General features: G+C 43.1%; 2 protein-coding genes across 3 annotated transcripts in view; both read right to left on the bottom strand.

Annotated features, from left to right (window-relative positions):
* Positions 1–4,995: 4,995 nt before the first annotated feature.
* zfp36l2 (ZFP36 like 2 zinc finger CCCH-type) lies at positions 4,996–8,725 on the bottom strand. Of its 2 annotated transcripts, none has more exons than XM_085369571.1 (2): positions 8,413–8,725; positions 4,996–8,213 (listed from the first exon to the last, which is right to left on the bottom strand). In XM_085369571.1, exons 1-2 carry the CDS (start codon positions 8,500–8,502, stop codon positions 7,002–7,004), a joined length of 1,302 nt encoding a protein of 433 aa, XP_085225697.1. In that variant the 5' UTR covers positions 8,503–8,725; the 3' UTR covers positions 4,996–7,001. The 2 variants fall into 2 exon arrangements, with proteins under 2 accessions (XP_085225697.1, XP_085225698.1); XM_085369572.1 differs by having other exon boundaries at positions 4,996–8,210.
* A 2,513-nt stretch (positions 8,726–11,238) lies between these two features.
* Positions 11,239–20,803, bottom strand: part of thada (THADA armadillo repeat containing) — a 122,871-nt gene continuing 113,306 nt past the window's right edge. The window contains exons 37-38 of the mRNA XM_085368927.1: positions 14,079–14,254; positions 11,239–11,807 (exon numbers count right to left, since the gene is read on the bottom strand). Of these exons, the coding sequence (XP_085225053.1) occupies positions 11,484–11,807; positions 14,079–14,254 (500 nt within the window). The 3' untranslated portion in view covers positions 11,239–11,483. The remainder of the gene's footprint in view (positions 11,808–14,078; positions 14,255–20,803) is intronic.

Below are 20,803 nucleotides of genomic sequence, written 5' to 3'. Positions count from 1 at the left end.
GATGTGTCGGTCGGCTCAGATATTTGAAGTTTACACATTCTCACCTGAAAATATGTTAAAAGTTTTTTTGCGACCCAAAAAGAGAAATAAGAGTAATATTAAAACTAAGTCGCTGCTGCCATTGTTGGAAACTGGAATTGGCTGGGCCACGCTATGAATTCTGCAATATGATTTTTCAATTTTGTTGTCTTAGAAAATCGGGCGAAATTCGGGAGAATGGTGGCTCCGGGAGATTTTCGGGAGGGCACTGAAATTCGGTATTCTCTCGGAAAAATCTGGAGGGTTGGCATGTATGGTTGTGGCAACATCACTAACCTTGTCAAACACCTCAGAGTAAATCATATCACAGAATATGACGAGCATATGTTGAGACGAACTGAAGAGGAGGAGAGAGACAGGTGCTGCTAGGGCGAGACAGACGTCTCTCACGGAGTCCTTTAGTGCTGCAGGCAGGCAAGCTGTTCAAATAGCACAACTTCATTTTTTTTATTTCTATATGATGAACCCTGCATTATTAAGTAATAAGAACAAATAATCTGTTGTCCTGGAATCATTATGATGCTATAATTTGAGATACAATAAATAAAATAAGTTTTTGTACAAAGTATCGGTATCGGATCAGTATCGCCGATACCACCCTGAATATTACTTGGTATCGGATCGGAAAGAAAATCAGTGGTATCGCACATCACTAGTAAACACTCAGGCCTCTCACAGGATGCTCTGTAAATATTTGCAGCTCGGCATGCATTGAAGGGAGAAGGACACGGCAGACCAGGCAGAACATGACTGGCCTCAGCCAACTGCCTGCACCCAACACACTCCAGCACATCCCCAGGCTTGAAATGAACTCGACAAAAAAAAGAAGAAGCCCAAAACATGACCTTATTCAGCATCCGCACGCTACAGCCTACCTTGGTGATGTAAAGTGGGACCTTCTGTCAGTGGGTACAGAAAGGCGAGGGAAATATTTGCTTAAGCGGGTGGATTATTATGCCGCTGACATTATTACAGTGTTTATGCATAAAGTAACATAAAAATCTGCTATAGACACAAGCACACAGGCATTAATTACTAAATAAAGACGCAGAAATTTCCCTCAATTTTCTCCAAGATCCCCATGACTCAGTTCTTACTGGAGCCATCAAAGAATGTGAAAGGAAGGAATGTTTTGGGTTTTTTTTACAGAAAAGAAACGTTTTAATGTAGCTGATTCATAAGAAGTGCGAAGCTATTTCAGCTTCAGAAGCAGGGCACACCATAAAGTAGTTTGAGAAGCACTGCCTTAAGTCTGATCTCACCTGAAAATGTAATCATTTACATAGACATGTGAGCAGCACTGTGCACCTGCAGGTTGTAACTTTGACGACCTTTACATGCGCTGGAGCTAAAAAGAAAAACAAAGTTATATAACAAGTCGGGGATTCACCATTTAGTCTGGGATTCTGTGTCAAAGTTAGAAAACTTCGTATAACTATTTTTATACAGCGCTGACTACTGATGCTAAAGTGAAATTAGCATCAGTAGCGCTTCAAACTAACTACCGAAAGGACGGTGGCCTTGAGAGGTCAAACGGAGTAAAACTGCAGCAAATACAAAAAAATACAAAAGCAAAAGACACCCCTCGCCCATACAGCCCACACACGTTATTAGGGAGACAATAACGTGATGTTTTAACTACCGCGTGGTCGTGTCCCAGTGTTTTATTCACGGTGCCAGCTGACAGAAACATTTGCGGAGGGAGGCCGGGCGGTCAGGTTGTGCCGTAGGTTGTGACTTGTGCGGTAACTGAAGATATAACAATTACCTGATGTGCACCTTCCAAGAAACGTAACTTCATTCAACGCAGCAGTTACGACGTAGATTTACTGCTGAAGTATAAATCCTCAGTAAGTGTTCAACATAGCTGCCCAGTAGTGAGACTTGCTTATGGAAGGAGTTTAATCAAACTAAAAGTACAGAAACTCGGTGGGAACACAGTTGCTGCGTGTGCAGCTGAATAAAAGCTGTTAGTTTACACCTTTGTACCATTCGCCCTCTTGAGATTAAAGCACTGAATTAAAACCACAAGCAAAAGTAAACCATGGCTCCCACACCAAACTGCCACTTCAGCACAGTTTAGAATATATAGCAGTTGCCAGCGGCTGTTTTCTTTTAGGAAAGTAAAAAGAAAAAGAAGAGCCCATCTCTTTATTACAAGTCAGTGTACCATCAAAATGATTCTGATGCTGTTATTTGAATGTAAAATAGTTACAGGCCACACAGGACTTCAGATCACTGACAGAATGGATCCCTTGTCTGTCTTGGCGGCCCTCCTGTTGCCTTAAAAAGGACTTGGATATCATCTGCCTTCATGTTACCTCAAGTTATGACCAAATAAACAACTCCAACTTCTGACTGGGCGCTTCTGGAAAGTGTGACAGCTCCCTGATCCTGAGCCACACCGTCAGCTGGGTGGAGCTTCATACCCTGTTGTGACACATGCACACATTGTTTCATTGTGAAACCAGAGTAGGGTCACAAAAAGTTGACAATCGCAGGTAATCGGTACAAAAAGGGGACTTTCGAGGGTTGATTTACACCCGTGTGACTCCGAGGCCCGGAGCTGGGTGGAGGATAGGGTGGTGGAGGGGAAGAGGATCCCTGCTAGAGTGAGAAATGTTTACTTTCACTTTAGTTATAAGTAGCAATTATAGCTCGTTAAATAAAGGAAACATTTTTTCCTTTAATCTTCTACTTTTACAGCTAAATCAACCTGCAGGGAAAATCTGGCCACATGGACGGTTAAGGTCTGATCAGAGTCTAATTAGAGCTTTGTGACATAAAAAATGATCAGAGCCTCTGCTTTCTGCTTTCTGTTTGGCAAGCTTCCACCCATCTGGCACCCATATATTCTACGACAAAAGTCTAAAAAGTTATACGCCATTACTGCTTGACCCCAGGTCTGGGCTTAGCATGCCAAAACAATACCAGGACGAGCGTACGGCTTCCCAGAGCGGCAGCGCGGAACACAAATAGCAACTTCTAGAAGCCACCGAGCCGCCTGTGTAGGGGAGAAGGGAAGCTGAAGGAGGAGGAAAAACAGCAGGACGAAGAAGAGGTGGAAATGGGTAGTGGCCAGGAAGCTGGACTCTTCCTGCCCTAATCACAAGTCAGAGAGTGTTTCCTTTCATTGTACAAGCTCCAGAACCCATTAGCTAGGCCGACCCCTACACACAAACACACTCTTACATACATACACATTCTTCATAGGAAAAGTTCATCTTACTCAGACATAACATATATGAACGGGAGTACATTCCCTCAATCTCTATATGTAGGTTTGTTGAGTGAAACTCAGCCACACAAACACACTCTGAGTCACAGGTACGCGGATCCTACTTGGCAGGGCCGCAGCACATTGTGCAGCCCTTTGGCTCTGCTCTGATAAACACTTCATTATGAAATCCTGAGGACACAGTAAATATTTGCAGAGGCCCTTATCAGCCTGCCTTATCTTGGCGTGAACTCCAGGCACCGCATGACTCCCGGGCCCTGTATTTTCTTACTGCCTAAGAGCAATGCCACAGAGAGCTGCTCTTCTTTGAAAGCCTCCTAGAAACCCGCGCACCACGACAGCGGAGGCCAGCGCACGCCGGGGCTTTCGCCTCCGTCTAGACGTGAGCGAACGTGGCACTCTGATGAGAAGCCGGCGAGCCTGGATCAGTTTCTGAAGCTGGTGAATTGCAAAAGTTTACTAGCTCAGGTCACTGATAGAAGAAACACGTTTACAACTGCAGAGTTAATCAGTTATGGGCCGATGGCTGCTGCTGATACAATAATCTGTGACCTGAGAGCACGCCGATGTCACTCATACAGTTAAAGGGTAGCTATAGTGCTCATTTCAAACTCCATAGCTTGATTAATGGGCTATAATAGAGTTCTTAATGATCATACATTGGGCCTTAGTGTGTGTGTGTGTGTGTGGCAGAAAACGAGGAAAAGAATAAAAAGTCTCTGGAAAGTGCAACACAAGCACATTTATTTTTTTATTGAAGCAAGCCATGACTCGGGTAAAATCCTAGAGAACACTAAGGGTTAATGATTCACTCGTCATCCTCGCTGCTGCGCTCGCACTTGAGCATTTTCATTCCCCACAAAAAGATTTCCTCTCTAAACTTCTCACATGGTTTTGTTTAAATAACTGCCCGAGGCTCTAAAAAACAAAAACTACGATTAAGATCCGCTCAACAAAGAAAATAAACAACAACACAAACTTGTTGATTCGTCTTCTTCCTCTGCATTTTTTAATCAGAATTACGAGCCCCAAGATTTAACTTGTGACTCTGGACTACACTCCCAGAACTAAATATCAGACCAGTACTTTTATTTTTGATGTCTTAAAGGAGACCTATTCTGTAATCGCTGTAAATCAGCTCAGTTTTTACAGTGCTGGTCAAACCTTTTGTATGTGAAGGGCAGCCAATCAGGATAAAGCTGGCTTAAAGAACTGGGGGAAACAGCTCGTTGGCAGATAGTCGGCGATTAAAGCCTCGGCCCAAAGCCAGTATGAAGCAAGAAAGCTAGTCCCAGATTAAAAACAAGGAGCTGGAAGTGAGCAGGATATCGTGCTTTAACTTTGTGTGGCACTTCTTCTGCAGTCTGAGGGTTGAGAGTGCCAGTCTATATCACGTATATCGACATAATAAAGATTGAAATCGTATCCTCCCACGGCCCAGTGCCTCTTAAGTTTTTCATTTTGAAAATTCATTACGCAACACCATCTCCAGTTTGTTCTGTACCCCTTTTCCATGTTTGCAGTGAACTTTCACAACCGTTGCAGAGAGCATTTACACATCCGGAGAAAGGGGGGGGCATCTCAGCAGCACTGGGGTAAAACTAGCTGGTCAGCGCTTTGACCGTGTGTGACATCATCATACATTTACAAGAAGTCAGAGTCTGAAACTTTTTCAAAAGTTTTTTTTTTTTTTTTTTTTTTTTTTTTTTATTGGGAGAACTACAAAAAAATGTACAGTACAAAGTTAACAGTCTCACACTCAATTTGTAGTGAACTGACCCCCCCCCCCCCCAAAGAAAAGAACACAACTCTCGGTTGTCTTTTTGTCCGTCTTTTTTTTTCTCCATTTTTTTTTTTCTGTGTGTTACATTCAAAAAGCTTTACTTCTGATAAAGTAGTCAAAAGTACATAGTGCGCATCCCCCTGTACCTACTATGTACAATCCAAATGTGTCCATCCAACTTCCCTCTCCAGCAAACTCAACACTAGATTTCAATATTTTAAAAAAACCAAACAAAAACGAGGAATGGGGACTTTGAGAAAGTTTACAGTTGTGTTTTTTTTTTTCTCCTTTCTTTTTTTCCTGTCAGAGTGTCTGGAGTGGTAACAACCTCTAGAAAAAACAAAAATCCAACACTACATTCAGTTCCATCTGGATTTATAAAAAGATGCAATGTAGGAAAAATACTTTATTTGGTTAATTTTAAGGCATGTCAAGATTATGAACCCCATAGGCACTACACAATAATACTGGGGCACAAGGGATTGCTACATTCTTTAGCACGTGGCTGGAATCACAGTGTGACCTCGTGCAAACAGAAAATGAAAAAGGAAAAAAAAACAAAAAAAAACTTTTTGGTTAATTTATTGACTCGGATTCTTTGTCACTGAAGTCTGATCTAGATCAACGAAAAGAGGAACGAAGGTTTGGACGGTCTATGACAAACCATTGTTTATACATTCTACAGACACATCTAAATAAGGATCCTCAAAAAAGAAATAAAAAAAAAAAAAGAAAGCCTTCTACAGCTCTGACACACAACCTCAGGAGCAAACAGCAATCACGCAAACTTTTAATAAACGTAAACAAGGAAACAAAATTAATGAAATAAATATCACATACGTTCTCTTAAATTAAGATTTTTTTTTTTACTCATTTACAATAAAAATAACCAAGTGAAGTTACAAAAAAGGAGAAAAAACAATATATATATTACTGTGAAAAGAACATACACTCCACTTTATGCAGATTAATAATGGCGATCATAATTTAAACATAAAAGAATATAGATCTATTGCTTCATCATACTTGATAAATACAGTATGGACACAAATTACCAATGTAGCCTATACTTTTTTTCACAAGATAATAAATAAGTTAAATAGTCCATAGCCAGTTATGCACCGCTATGTAAATCACTCAAAAAAAGAAGAGAAAAAAAAAGAAACAGCTAAAAAAATATATATTCAACCATCAGCAGTGATTTCCCCAAACAAGCCCAACTCAAGAGTGCTTTTTAACCAAGCAACAAACTACACTAACCAAACGAACCACTGGGTGGCGCTGGGTGAGAGACAGATCTGGAATGGAAGTTGAAGCTTTCAGAGAGGAAAGAAGAAGAGGATGAAAAAAAAAATGTTACTTTAAGTCAAGGCATTTTCTTGGCAGGATGGGAGGAAATCTGAAACCGCTTACAGTCTCTTCTTCTTGTCAAGTCATGTTACACACACACACACACACACACACACACACACGCACGCGCACACACACACTTAATCCCAGGAAAAGTGTGGCTTGCCTGATAGAGCAACAATAAGGGAGAAGAGGGCTGCCATGAGCCCTTGGGCAAGGCACTGATGGAATGCCTTCTGTTTGCTATCTAAGTTTTATTACAGCTATATTACATATAAAGAAAAAAAATACTAGACTAATGCCAGGTCAAGGACACTTTAAACTGAAGCTTTATTGATCTCTGCGGGTGAGACTCTCCTCTTGCCCCCCTCCAGCGAGGTCGGAGCAGGGTCAGCACCTTTAGAGCTGGTAGAGATTTTAAAAGTCTTGCACGAAGGCACTTCAGCAGGGATGGATGCTGCTGAAATGAGGGCAGTGGGGTGGGATCCTCTGCTTTGAAGGACAGTCTCTCACTCACTGACAACCCACCTCCCCTGACTCGTCCATCATAATCCATATGAAAAAAAAAATAAAGAAAAAAGAAAAGTGTGATTAGTCATCTGAAATCGACAGCCTGCTGAAGATTGGCAAACGTCTTCCAGCGTCCAGACTCGGGGACTCGGAGCCGCTGAGGCTCCCGGAAGAGCTGAGGGACCCGCTCGCATAGCTCTCCCGGTCAGAGAGCGAGTCTGGCGGGCTAGGAGGAGGATCGAACACCGGCGACTCGTTGAGGCGGCGCAACGCCTGCAAGTGGCTCATGTTGTAGGTCGGCGGGGAAGGTGGGCACACGCTGCTCTGCACGTTCCCGTAGTAGGCACCGGCGGAGTGGTTGTTGGCGTAGCTGCTGCTGGTGTGCACAGTCAGCGGGGCCAGTAAGGCTTTTAGGTCCTGTCCGGGGAAAGAGAAGGCACTGTTGATGCACGGCACGGAGTTCGGAGACAGAACGTCGTCGTTGTAGTAGCTGTGGGCGGAGGTGCAGGAGGAGGCTGAGGTGGGAGGCGGAGGGGTCCGGGACGTCGGGCTGTCGAGCAAGGGAGACTCCAGTCCGTGGTGGGTGGAGAAGCCGGAGAAGCTGAGACTGTGGTGAAGCTTTGGTCTGTCCCTCTGGGTGTAGCCGAGCTGCTGCTGCGGCGGCAGGACCTCTCTCTGGCCGTAGCCGCAGAGCTCGCGAGCCGATCTGGGCTCCACCGTCTGCACGTTAGCGTTGGCGGGCGGAGCGGGCCGGCGCTCGTCGGCGTTGTGGATAAAGTGACAGCGGGGACCGTACGGGCAGAAGCCGATGGTGTGGAAGGTGCGGCACGGCTCAGTTTTGTATTTAGGGTGGCGGGACAAGCTCCTCAGCTCGTGGTAGCCGTGAGCGAACTGACATTTTTCGCCGTACTTGCAGGAGCCGTTCTCCTCGAAGGGCCGACACAGCTCGGTCTTGTAGCGGGTGGAGTTGATCTGTGAGCCGGGCTTCTGCTGCAGCACGCCGCGCTCTCCGTTCTCGCTGTAAGCGCGGTCGCGAAACTTGTTCTCCTTGTTAATGAGGACCGTGGCGCTGCTGTTGCTGCTCGGCGTGTTCTCCTTGAGGCTGTCGTAGGTGCCCATGGAGAACTTGTTGCCGTTGTTCATCGCCTCCACGTTGCTGGTCGAGTTTCTGCGGTAAAATCCCGGCGTGAAGGCGCCGCCGGAGCCGGGAGCGCCAACCGGAGCTCCCACCGCCTTCTTGTCCAGCATGCTGTTGATGTGGAGGGCGTTCATGTTCATGCTTTTATCTTGCTGCTGGGAAGAAATGACACCAAGTTAGCGTCTCAGACAGTTAACTGCGTTACTGTTTTGAGCACATGGCATAAAGACTGCGCCTGCAGTATTTACAACTTGTTGCAGTCGAACACATGCAAACTGTGCACAAGTTAGTACGCCACTTCAAGCACAAAACTCATTCAGAACAAGAAAAGACTCTCAAAGCGTCAAACTTTACCTTATAAAGCATGTCCATGTCGTAGAAAGCTGACAAGACGGTCGCTGACATCTCTTTTGCCCAAACTTGCTGCCGCACTGACTCTTTCATGGAGGACCGAGCAGGATCCTTGAATGCGACGAGCAGTAGTTTGTGCCACGACTGGTTTTTGGTTGTGGAAAAAAAAATAAAACTTTTGAAAAGTTGCTTAAAAAGCTTCTGTGCAGGTTTAAGTCCGTGAAAGAAACAGGAGGGAGGGAAAGAGGGGGGTTAGGTTTGTGTTGTTGAGTTGTAGGTGGTTTTATTTCCTCCCCTTAAGAAGCGCTGAGCCAGAGTGCTTTGCTGGGAGCTCTAAGCCTTCGTATAAATGTTGCGTGGCCGGGGAGGGGCGAGCTCAAGTCGGCGCAAACTTTTTTCGAGGAGCCGCCTCCTCCCCGAGGAAAAAAAAAACTTCCATTCACCGGTTGGCCGTCTATTCTTTAACACCACGCCTTGAAAATGAAATACAACTCCAGCCCAACCCCCCCTACAACCACCACCCTCTCACGCCCCCGAAACTTTTTTTTATTTAATTTTTTTTTAAATCACACAATTTTGTGGAAGCTGGTTTTGCTTTTTGGGCTCGTTGAGAAAGAATGTGGTACTCTACTATGAATGCGTGCCAGCCTGCAGCGCATTAGCGAAGCTCGCTGTCGTAAATAGAGGGAGGTTTTAAGGCTCCTGAAGTCCTGGGATTTGAACCGACAGTCTTCTTTTCTTGTGCACTTAGAAGCTGACACATGTATTTGTAATGGAAGGAAATTCAGCCTCTCCCTGCTTCTCTGCCTGTGGATGGGGTGAGACCACAAGTATGAGCGCAGAAAAGACCAGTCAGAGTGCAGCACAATTTTTAGACTCCACTGGTTGCATAATCCACAGTATCCACTCTACACACACACACACACACACAGGTTCTATATGCCACCATGATCCACTTTAATCTTGTCACGACTAAACTTTTTTAAAAGTGTTGGCTTTCACCTTTGAAGCCGTCACTCCTAAAGCACAACGTGCAGAGTCATTACTGCAGTAAATAGATTTGTTTTGGTTCAGTCTTTTTAAAGCACTCCTCTAAGTTCCTCTAAAACTTGTTTTTCACCATCCTCCAACCTCAAGAAGGCCCAGACTGTGCAGGAATGTGGTTTTTGTGTGGAGCGACAGAGCAACACTGCCCCCTAGAGAGCAGCAGGGGGATCGGCGAAGGGGGAGGAGGACTGAGGCGCCACCTGCTGACCAGAGCTGGATAAGATTTTAGAGGTCCACCCAGGACAGTTAAACTGGAGCACTATCATACTTTTAACTGATTATTTTTTTTAAATAAAAGCACAGCAATTCGTATTTCTGCACAAAGAGGTGAAAGTAAAGCTCCTGAGACGCAAAAAAAAAAATCATTTTTAACATGTTTTTGTCATTTTAACAAAACCTCCCTGCCTAACAATAAAAAGTCCCTTGGTTGTAAAGTCAAAGAGTGCAGTGCGGTTGCAATAAGTCCCCCCATCCTTGCAAGGATGGCAAAATGTTCACATGAAAATGTCAAACTCCTCAAGTCTGCTCTCTGGAGTTATGACAAGATTTTTTTTTAAAAACCACAGTGGAAAGATTGCAGAGTTGGCAGCAGAGCACGGGAGCTCTATATCAGGCCTCCGAAAGGCAGATATTTCAGGCAGGAGGGTATTTAAAAAAAAAAAGAAGGAAAAAAGCAACACATATCACCAGAAATGACTGGTTTCTGCAACACTGGTTTTCCATATATTATTATAATTGGAAGAGTGATTCTAAAAGTTTTCCTTCTGTGACATGATTCAGTGTACTGTTAAGGGCTGAATGGTTTGGTTAGAGATGGAAGAAGGGCAAAAAAAAAAAAAAAGGGAAAATAGCAACAAGCGAAAAACAAGTGACATAAGAGCTTGGAATCTACTACTACCAACCCTAAAATTAGGCTGAGGGCTGCCCCAAGACTATTTGCAAAGTTGTGATAAATAGTTTAATGTGAAGGACAGACACAGCGAGGCTCCTGAGAAATCCCTCGAACACATCCTCGTCCCGCAGAAACCGCTCTCCCTTTGCACGGCTCTGTTTTTATTGGGGGATGTCGAGGCGCTCCAAAACATTACGTCAGTTTTACTGTAACTGGGAACATGGCTACCAGGGAGAGAGGGAGAGAGAAGGGTCCAGCTGAATGAGGGGGCAGCATGGATCCACACACACACACACACTCAGGGAGGACAGTAGCGTATTGTGCCTGCCTCCTAATTACATAACCGGGAAAACTAGAGGGAAGAATAAAAACGCAGTCCAATGGGAAGAGTCCTGCAGTAAATTAAATATCACAGGAAAATAACACCTCGTATAAACACACAGGAGTCAAAAGCGTACGCTGAAATACAACTCTGGTGACGTGTCAGCGCCGACACAATCGCCGCACTCAAGCCCGAAAAGCTTCAAGGCGCCCGAGTTGTTTTGTTCCGAATTAAAATTCCCTGGTGGACATGGAGAGCGCGGGATGCACTGCGAGCTCAATGCTGACACTGTTGGAAGTTTGTCGTGTGACACATTCCCGCTGATAAGAGAACAGTGCGCCGAGTGTTGTTTTCGCACAAGCCCGGCTTGAATTATTGTTATGGCTCCACAATTGCCAGAAATCTGCACACATGTTCACAAAGTGTTGTTATTATCATCTGCAGCCTCTTTAAAACCATCGTAGCATTTAGAAACAAACAAAGGAAAAAAAAACAGGACATTATGTTGTATTTTTTCCATTTTAGCAGTTGGGAACATTGGATTTAAAAAGTACACTAATAACGGAACAGTAATCATGCACTTATGACGCTTCTGGCAGTCAATGAGAGCAACATTTGTAAGACATGAAGTAAAAAACAAAAAACATCAGAGTTCCTTCATTCCCTCCACTTGATCATTAAAAGACTTCACCACAAAACCAGCCTGTGGTCTCCTGTGTCGGGCCATTAAAATCCATTTATGTGATAACTGAAATATTTGGAAGTCTTTTCCCATCGAAAATAAACAACTGGTGCAACTAAAACCGATCTCTTCTAGCTTCTCTGTCTCAGCCTGTCCAGCAACTCTAGAGCCAGAGCGGCCCTCTGCTGACGCAGCGTCAGCCGGGCGTGCTCGATGGTGCAGCAGAACTGAGGCAGAGCTGGGAGGGAGTCCAGGGCCTGCTGGGAGCTGAGGGCCTTGCTTTGGGCCAGAGTGTGGATTTGGTTAACCTGGTCCAGCCCAGCAGATCCCGGTTCCTGAGTGTCCTTGAAGTTTAGGATGAGGGAGCCAAGGTGTCTGTGAAGCAGCTTCACCCACTGGATGGGCTCAGCCCATAGGTTTAGATCCCCTTTCTCGAACAGGAAGTCGTCATCGTCCTGGTCAAAAGCAAAATGGAAGTCACTTTACTGGAAGGGAATTTAAAGAGTTTGCTTTCCCCCCTCCCACACCTAGAGCTGGTTGTGTAATACCGATCCAGTTTCCACCAAATCATCAATGAAGAATCTCAATCTATAGCTGCTAAATGTTCCATCACCTTCACTAAATTCACAAAAATCACAACATCTATACTCACATATATGTATTTGTTTTTACTAAAAACAGTTCTGTGTTGTAAGTAAGCCTGTATCCACACAACTCTAGGCTTTTAAGAGCCCTAAAACAGAGACTTTTGTAAATGTTGTTGTACTTTAAAAGCTAGATTTTTGCTGACTTGTCACAATAACTCAAGATATGCTTTCTGCTGCCAGGAGAGACTAACTCTGAAGCTTTACTTTGAGAAAATAATCCCAGGCCTAAAACACTTGATAATAAATCTCCGTGGTTTAGTCACTATCATAAACTGTATATAGAAGACGGACACAGCTTCCAGGCCTGAAAAATGAAGTGCCCATCTGGAAGTGCTTCAGGCTCCTTAGGTTTCCAAAGTAAGTCAGATTATACTGCAAATCATTGTAAAACAAACCTAATACTCGCCTGGTCTATGACCTCTCTTAAACATTTTCCTTATGAGTTTGTGGCCTCAAATGCTAGTTTTTGAAACTATTCATCCAGTTAGTTTCAAGAATCCTGTTCTTGTTGCCAGGCAATCAGTAAAAATCAGAATCAGAATCCTTTATTGATCCCTAAAGGAAATTATGTTGGTTACGGTGCTCCAGTACAAACAGTAACAAAAACAGACAGTACAAGAAGTAAGAAATAGCACAATATATAGATATATATATATATATATACACACACACACACACACATATATATACGTATATACGTATACGCTAACGTGTTAGCACAGTTAGCTCGTTAGCGCCGTGCTGCCCCACGCATGGGCAATCCGCACTAACTCGCTAACGGAGATTTGCCGCGTTAATGCGGTTATGGCGTTAATGCCATTTTAACGAGATTAATGCTGAAAGCACTAGTTTCTTTTAGTCTTATGAAACAAACAGATTCCATTTGTTTTGCGTAGCTATTTAAGTGTCTATTTAAGTGACTGTTGTTGTGACTTGGCGATACTGCTTGGATCACCTGGTTGTTGTGTTTGTGGGGTTCCAAACAGATGTGTTGCCAACAGACTGCCCCTCTGCTCGACAAACCATGCAACGTCAAAACTCCGTAATTAGCATTTCTAATTCCATTTAATGGCCATTATGAATGCAGATGCCAAAATACTAGCAAGTAGCTAACAGATCGCTAATACGTCAATTGTGCTCTTTTAAGGTCACTCCAGGGCTCGTTGTGGTCCCAGCTGGAGTCAAATAAACGATATGATACAAATAAAGGATACCTTTTACGGTGGGCCTTTATTCAAGCTGACAAGTTGCTGCGATATGGTATCTACCTTGGTTTCTCACTCACATTCCACCCCCAGATTCTCATATCTGGTTTCAAAACATCGAGATGGCCACAGTTAAAACACTCAGTTTGAGGCTTCGGGAGAAGAGTTCATGAACTAACTGGTGGTGGCCCAGTCCATCTTTTATATACAGACTATGGTTGGTGGCCCAGTCCATCTTTTATATACAGTCTATGGTTAGTACGAGTCACAGCGTTCACATTAAACAGATTTATATGACTCCGTACCAAAAACTGGCAGCTCTAAGAACACAATACTTTGGGTTGTGTTTATCTAATCAACCAAAGCTCAAAAATACACGAGCAACTAAACAGATGGCTAAACCAAATGTGGGTACAGAGCAGAAACCTTGGTTACTTAAAGAACTCAAATATATTGACTTCTTGTGAGAGCAGAACATGACAGCAAGAGCAAATTGTTCCTGATATTTCACACTTCACAGACACCACATTAACATGAATCAAACTGTGACTTCGTGTCAGTGTGTTAATATAGAACCTAATATATCCACTACACAGCAGTGTCAGCAATTTCTTTCACCCTAACACTTCACAAACAATCCTTGTGCAGCCATAGAAAGTGCAACCTTGAGACGCATCCGTTTACCTAATGAAAATCATTGCTAGCATATGTAGTCTACTGTCTAGCAAACACTTCCCACTGTTTTTTCGAACTGGTCGTGATGTTCTTTTACCACAGTGTTACAGTTCAAGTTGTCCATATGCATCTGCACTCAGGTCACAATGACAAATAAATGAAAATCATGTAAAATAAGAGTTGAGTGAACGACACTCACCAGACTAGAAGCTTCATTTACAGCTGCATCCTGGCTGTGCTCATCCTCCCCCAGCAGCCACTCTGTCAGAGCAAGGATGCCGGCTTGTACCTCCCCCCACATCTCGAACAGCCGACACAGGAGCCCGACGCCTGAATCCAGGGCCGCAGGCGGACACGTGAACACACCTGCCATGTCTGAGCACAGAAGAGAACAAACATTTAAAATCTATGCACACACTGTTTTACATATAAAACACATTTTATACAATCAAGCTCAAAAGGAGGCACAAGGTTACAGTTGGAAACAGGGAGGGATTTTACAAACTGAAATGGTAAGCAAGATGTGTGTGGTGCCAACAAGAAACTTCAAAACTAATGATTTACTACAAATGACATTGAAACATTCAAATGTAAATAATCTCTAAGCTAATAAACACTTTGATAATGTAGAACTTGGATGTAAAAATCACCTGCAAGGCTATAATACACACCTTTGTGCAAAAGTATATATTTTGTTATCAAACGAGGAAATAGATACAGAAACATCGAAGCATGTGCAGACATACATGGATATATATTATAGTTACAATGACCTTCAAAGTCGATATCTGGTATGAACACCTTTATTTTCCAACATAGTCTGAACTCTCTTGTAGGGCCGTGGTTTAATTCATTTGTTAAACACTTTTTAGACTAAACGTGTCATCGTATTAGAAAACTAACACTCTTTTTTGCCAATCAGCTAATTTAGCTACACAAGAAAGGTGATAATACTCTCAGTAGGAAAGAATTTAATGTTACTTTTATTACAGAGTAGCGTCAGGGTCACTGGCAGATGTGTTATGCTAATGGCATTAAAACAGACGGTGCATGTCCTCAGACGACCTCTTTTTAAATACTTTATTAGCAGGCCAACGTTTTTTTGTCAGAATGCTACTTAAAATTACTTAACACTTATATATGACAGCTGCTACATTTAAATATTTCATAATACCTAGTTTGTCTGTAAGAATTTACTATTTGCATTTAGGGCACATGGTTAATTATGCTAATGCTACGCTACTGAGGAGCTGGTGCATGTCTTTTAATTAAACATATCAAATCTAAACAGGTTATATCAGCAATCATGTTAGATTATGTTTATGTGCCCATGAGCTAAATTAGCTACACACCGTCTATGCACAGTTATTAAACATAAATTAGTGCTAAATATTTTATTACAAATTTACAAAATGTTGAACTAACCAGCTGGTACAAGTTGCTGTACTACCACATTTCAATCTGAATTCTTGTAACATGTGACAATCACTAATTGTAAATATATAAAAGTATTTATTGATGCATAATGTTCCGACTAGACATTTAAAGCTAATTCTTCTGTGTTACCAGTGACTCATGTTAATTGGCTGAAAAATGAGACGTGTTCTGCGGACGCTTTGAGTACCTCAACTGAAATCTTAGTCAAGTCGGTGCGTTTTAGCAGATGTATTAAAACTCCTGACAGGGAAAAGAGAAACCTGGTGTTCCCTATCAGGATAAGGGTTAAAAAAATATGGTGGACACACCTAGATTACTACAAGGAAAGCATGAGCCACATACGTATTATAGTATGTTTCTACGACACAGCAGCCCACAGACTGAGCCCATCGAGTGTCATGAAAGGAAAAACCATTACATGTAGTGGTGTGTCACTGAATCCAAAATAATTGAAACTTGAGCTGAAATTAAAAAAAAAAAAAAAAAAAGACTATTTGTAAAATTCAGGCGTTCTACAAGGAAAAATGTGCACACGCATCTCGGCGTTATTCCAAATATGGTGGACGAGAATGACGCCAGGCAGGTTTTGGGCTTCATGACCACTTCATGAAATCATGTTTCCCACCTTGACCGGATTTCCCCCAGTGACCTCCTTGTGGGTTTGTAGCTGCTGGTGTTTGTGAAGTTGCGATGTTTCAATGACACTGTGTTCCAGACTGAGTGTGTGTGTGTGTCCTCTCTGGGTTTGGATGTACTTCTGGGAAACAAAACTATAACTCATACAACCAACCGCCATCAGGGTGTGTATGAGTAGATTCAAAAATATACTTGCACCAATCTGCGCACGCGCTCACACTTGAATTGCAGCACTGCTCCTAACACTCTTGCACGTTAAATTAAAGGACGGTCTCTGTGTGTAAGATGTGCAAATGCAATGTTCGTGTCTTGTTTTAGCAAAAAATGTATTTCTGGCTATTTGTAAGTCCTCGACAAATGGGCCATAACGCACACATACCCACAGGCCGGCCTGTGATGAGGCCGCAGTGCTGCAAGACTTTAGAGGAAGTGGAAGTGCAAGGACACACACTTCAGAGGGAAAACATAACACATAACTTCATTTAACGGCTGCAGTTGTCCGTGCTGCAACTATCTGACGTGGCGGTTGAGTGTATTGTTCTCCCACCTTGACCATCCTCGCCGCAGCTGACACCAAGATAACACAGAGACTTCAAAAGGCTTTGAGAGCCACTAGCCAAAACATTACCACCAAGGAAAGAGAAGAGGAAAGGAGGGAGGGAGGAGGTATACGAACCCCTATGAGCACACATACAGTTTAAAACACACATGCAGGGTTGGGAACCCAGATTGTTTTTCATCTTCTGAGAGGAGGCGTAAAATCGCAGCAGAGCCCGGAGTCTGAGCGTGGAGGGAAACCCACTCTGTGAACATTAGAGCCTGCTGATTGTAGTGTATTAGAGGAGATTTAAGAGTTTAAGAGCATGAGTGACAAATTCCTTTCTTTACCAAGAAGCCGCCTCTCTCTGGGACAGCCCTGCCTCTGAAGTCAAGTCCCTTACAGCCCTCCCCCGGCATTAAGGGGACATAATAGGAAATTTTAGCTGCCGTTCAATTTATCTGCTTCTCTACGGCGGTTTCACACGTCGCTTAACCCGATTTCCCTCTCAAGCTTTTTTGGCGCAAAAATGCCCCTCTTTCTCAAGGGGATTGTCTTTCATTGCCATTACTGCCCAGTATGTTGGACGCAAGCATTTTAATCAGGTGGTGTCTGGTGTTGAAAGACTGCGAGGCAATTGGCAAATGACAATATCACTGGGTGGAAGAATGGGCTCGGGTAGGATGGGCTGAGAGTGTGAGAGCGAGAGAGAGAGGGAGGGAGTGCCCTGCAGTTGGCATCCACTGGCACACACTCCATCCTCTGGCACTCCTGTAGTACATTTGAGCTGGGCAGGGCAGCAGAGTGAGGGAAAAACTTAACCTTGGAAACAGTGTAACAGTCGCACCATTTCAAGCTTTTTAAACATTTGACCTTTTTTTTTTGGACCTTCACTGAGATCTTTGGTTGCTTTGTTACAGACTGTGGTAACCATGGTTTTAGAAACTACTTCAAACGTAAATCTGATAGAAACAAAACAAACTCTTCACCAGGCATGTGATCTCTTCTTCTCTGGTGGGAAAGTGTACACAGCGGCACAGAAGAGATCTGATGTTGATCTCGTGAACTCATCGCTGCTACTTTTCTTCAGTGGAAGCAAAAGTTTGATACGATTAAAGACTCTGGAAAAACTGGAAGCATCCATCTTCCTTGACAAGGCAATCAAAACCATTACTTTATCCATGTCCATCACAGCATTTTATACTCATTTTTTAAAACTTTTAGCTAAAATACTACAACAGAGGGGGAAGAGTGGGCCCTCTGGTGTCCAACTCCAACCCGACCCTCTGGAAGGCTTTGGAAAACATGAAGGAGCGCATACATTATGAACTTTTAACTGTATTTTCATACGTTTTACAGCTTTTTCCATTGATAATGACAACCCTCATGAACCCTCTTCTATACAGAATTTTATATGTGTGTGTGTGTGTGTGTGTGTGTGTGTGTGTGTGTGTGTGTGTGTGTGTGTGTGTGTGTGTGTGTGTGTGTGTGTCACATCCTTCCTTTTCCTATATGAAGACACCTCAGGGATGCATGTTTAGCTAAATGTCTTTACAGTGACAGATAGGAGAGTCTCACTGGTCCATGATGTAAAAATACTTGTACTACTTTATTACATTTAGCATGCCACATGCTATGGCCTTGAACTACTGGTGTTATTTTACAAATTTGTTCCTTTACAATGACTTTACATTTATTTAGAACTCAGAGGCAACATTGGAGCTGACTTCAAAATGGCCACACATCCTCCTGTTTATATGGTCAAGCTTTATAGCAGAAATGAAGGGTTCTATAGCTAAATTTGCTCTTAATGTCAGCTACAAAGAGAGAAACGATTTATGTATTTAGACTCACCACCTAAACTTATGTTAAGGCTTAAAGTTTTCATCCTTGGAAGCACTTTAAACGCCTGATCTTTGGTAACTGAGTCACCAAACTTCAACTAAACTAAAATCTGTGCTCTAGTTTTGGTGAATAAGATTCTATATTTAGCATTAATTAGCGGGCATCTGTGCATTGCATCCATACAGTTTATGGAGGCCCATTGCTAACAGAGCTTAGTAGCAGCAGACAATACTGTGGATGCTCAGCCTCCTCCTTTAAATGTGGTCACGTCTGGCTGAAGTCACAGCTATGGTCATAAAGCTAAAGTGGAGGCTTAGCAAACTGTTTATGTGCATCTTTTATATACAGTCTATGGGTGTGAAAAACTGGCAGACTGGAACTCATTTTTGGAGTAATTCTTACTTCCCCCCTCATTTTATACCCACTCTCTCTACGGTGACCCTCCGAAGAAGGTAAACAACTCTAAAAAATGTTTTCACAGAAAAAGCGAGCTCTGTAAAAACAGTTTGACACAAAACTCAAGTAATCTGATCTTGCATCGTACGAATTCATTTCCTTCCTTGTTTCAGCCTTGCTTATCATAATAACCGTAGGGTCATAGTATGCTAATCGCTGTCTTCACATTACGTTCTGTTTTCATAGACTCGAACTAAACACAGGATGGCAAGGTCCCCGTAGAGAATCATCAGAGAAAAATCTGTTGAAAATTAAGAAAATGGATACATTTCCAAATGACTTGCTTTTGCAAGACTCAGTTTGGTAAAAAGCAGACATCTATTGATTATTATAAAGTAATTAATAGTAGTATGGTCCTGTTTGTCCTGCTGCAGCCACACAGTTCAATCATTACAGAGCTGAATGAAGAGGCAGCGATAAGACCTGTGTGTTTTAGTAAGAGCACAGGTCTGCACATTACAAACTGAGCCTCTGCAGCAGGTGAAGGGGTGTCAGGTCTCCCATTGTGGGGACATTGAGGGGCAGATGACAGGAATGGGGGTGATCAGTGGGCTGTCAGGGCAATGGGAGAAATCCTGGACACTTCCTGTCACATTCGCTTTGGTGGGAGTTCATTCCTTCAACTCAGCCGCCCACATCTGACAAATTTGTCTTAGACACCCACTCACTTGTACCTGGCCACGTTCAGAGGATTTTTTCCTTTAGTTGATCTATCAGTGTTCACCTGAGCCTCATTAGAAAAGGTCTCAGTGAACGGTGGCTGTCAGGAAGCCATTCTTAAGCTACGGAAAGGGGAGAAAAGGTTGAGTTTCGCCAAATTACACGAGAATTGGACTGAAAATCTTATGGAGAGATGAACCAAATCAGAAATATTTGGTCATTATTGTATAAAGAGGAGGTCAGGAGACAGAACAGTGAATGTCTACAGCCATCTGTAAAGCATGGTGGAGGTTCTGGGCTTTGGGTTGCATTTCAGGCTACGTCTACACTAATCTGCACAAGTTTGGAAACTGTGTTTTCGTCTAAAAACGCTGGTACATACTATTTTTTTTAATCGTTTCCAAGAAGTTGCGGATCCACACTGAAACGGCTGAAAACGCTTATGTTCCTTACTGCGCATGCGTGACACATAAGACGATTCCTGCCTCATTTCTGTCTGCCGTTTACTTTCCGGCTCTTTGAAACGTCGCGGCAAATTGTCGAGGAAAAGCTCCAAGTTTTTTAAATGGACTGAAAATGAGGTGGAGTTGTTGCTGTGAGTAACACAAAAGTACAAAGTGCAAAATCAAGCGAGAATATAGACTACAATGCCGTCCTGCATCTTAGCTGAATTGGTCACATGACTGCATCATATGACTAAAATGCGTCATTGTTTTCTAAAGGCTCCGGGTTCACATTCCACACTGCGGCGAGAAAACGGCGTTTTCAAACGTGTCCACTTTGGAGAGCGTTTTCAAAAGCTCAGTTTTCTTTGCCCAAAAACGGAGAGAAAAAGATGCGTTTTCAAACAAAAACATATTAGTGTGGACGTGGCCTCAGACAGTGGTGTTCAGGATCTCCTCAAAGTTGAAAAGTACCATCAGATTTTGATGCACCACACAGTACCACCTGGAAAACATCTTACCAATGCCCAATCACAGTGCCACTATCAGTCATGGCCTTAAGGTTATTGAAGCTGTGTTGGATCATCTTGGTAGAATTCAATGAAACAAAGAAGAGCTTTGAATGTCCTTCAAGAAGTCCAGAGAACTATTCCTTAAATCAATGACCAGAAAGCTGCCTAAGAGAGTTCAGGCTGTGCTGAACAATAAAGATGCTCCTGCCACATATTAACTTTCAAACTTGTGAGAGCACAAACTCTGTTTTTCCTGTATATCCATGTATGCTTGCACATGCAGAGTTTTGCAGAATATTGTAGACTTCATCAAGTACCAGAGTTCTTGCTGAAGATCTCTGTGTGAAACACACACACACACACACACACACACACACACACACACACACACACCACC

The sequence above is a fragment of the Diplotaxodon limnothrissa genome, linkage group LG13, assembly GCF_057381915.1.
Source record: "Diplotaxodon limnothrissa isolate DT_005_m linkage group LG13, D_limnothrissa_male_GT1.1, whole genome shotgun sequence".
NCBI lineage: Eukaryota > Metazoa > Chordata > Actinopteri > Cichliformes > Cichlidae > Diplotaxodon > Diplotaxodon limnothrissa.
The sequence above is the reverse complement of the archived record's forward strand: the minus strand, read 5'-3'. Positions and strand labels throughout refer to the sequence as shown.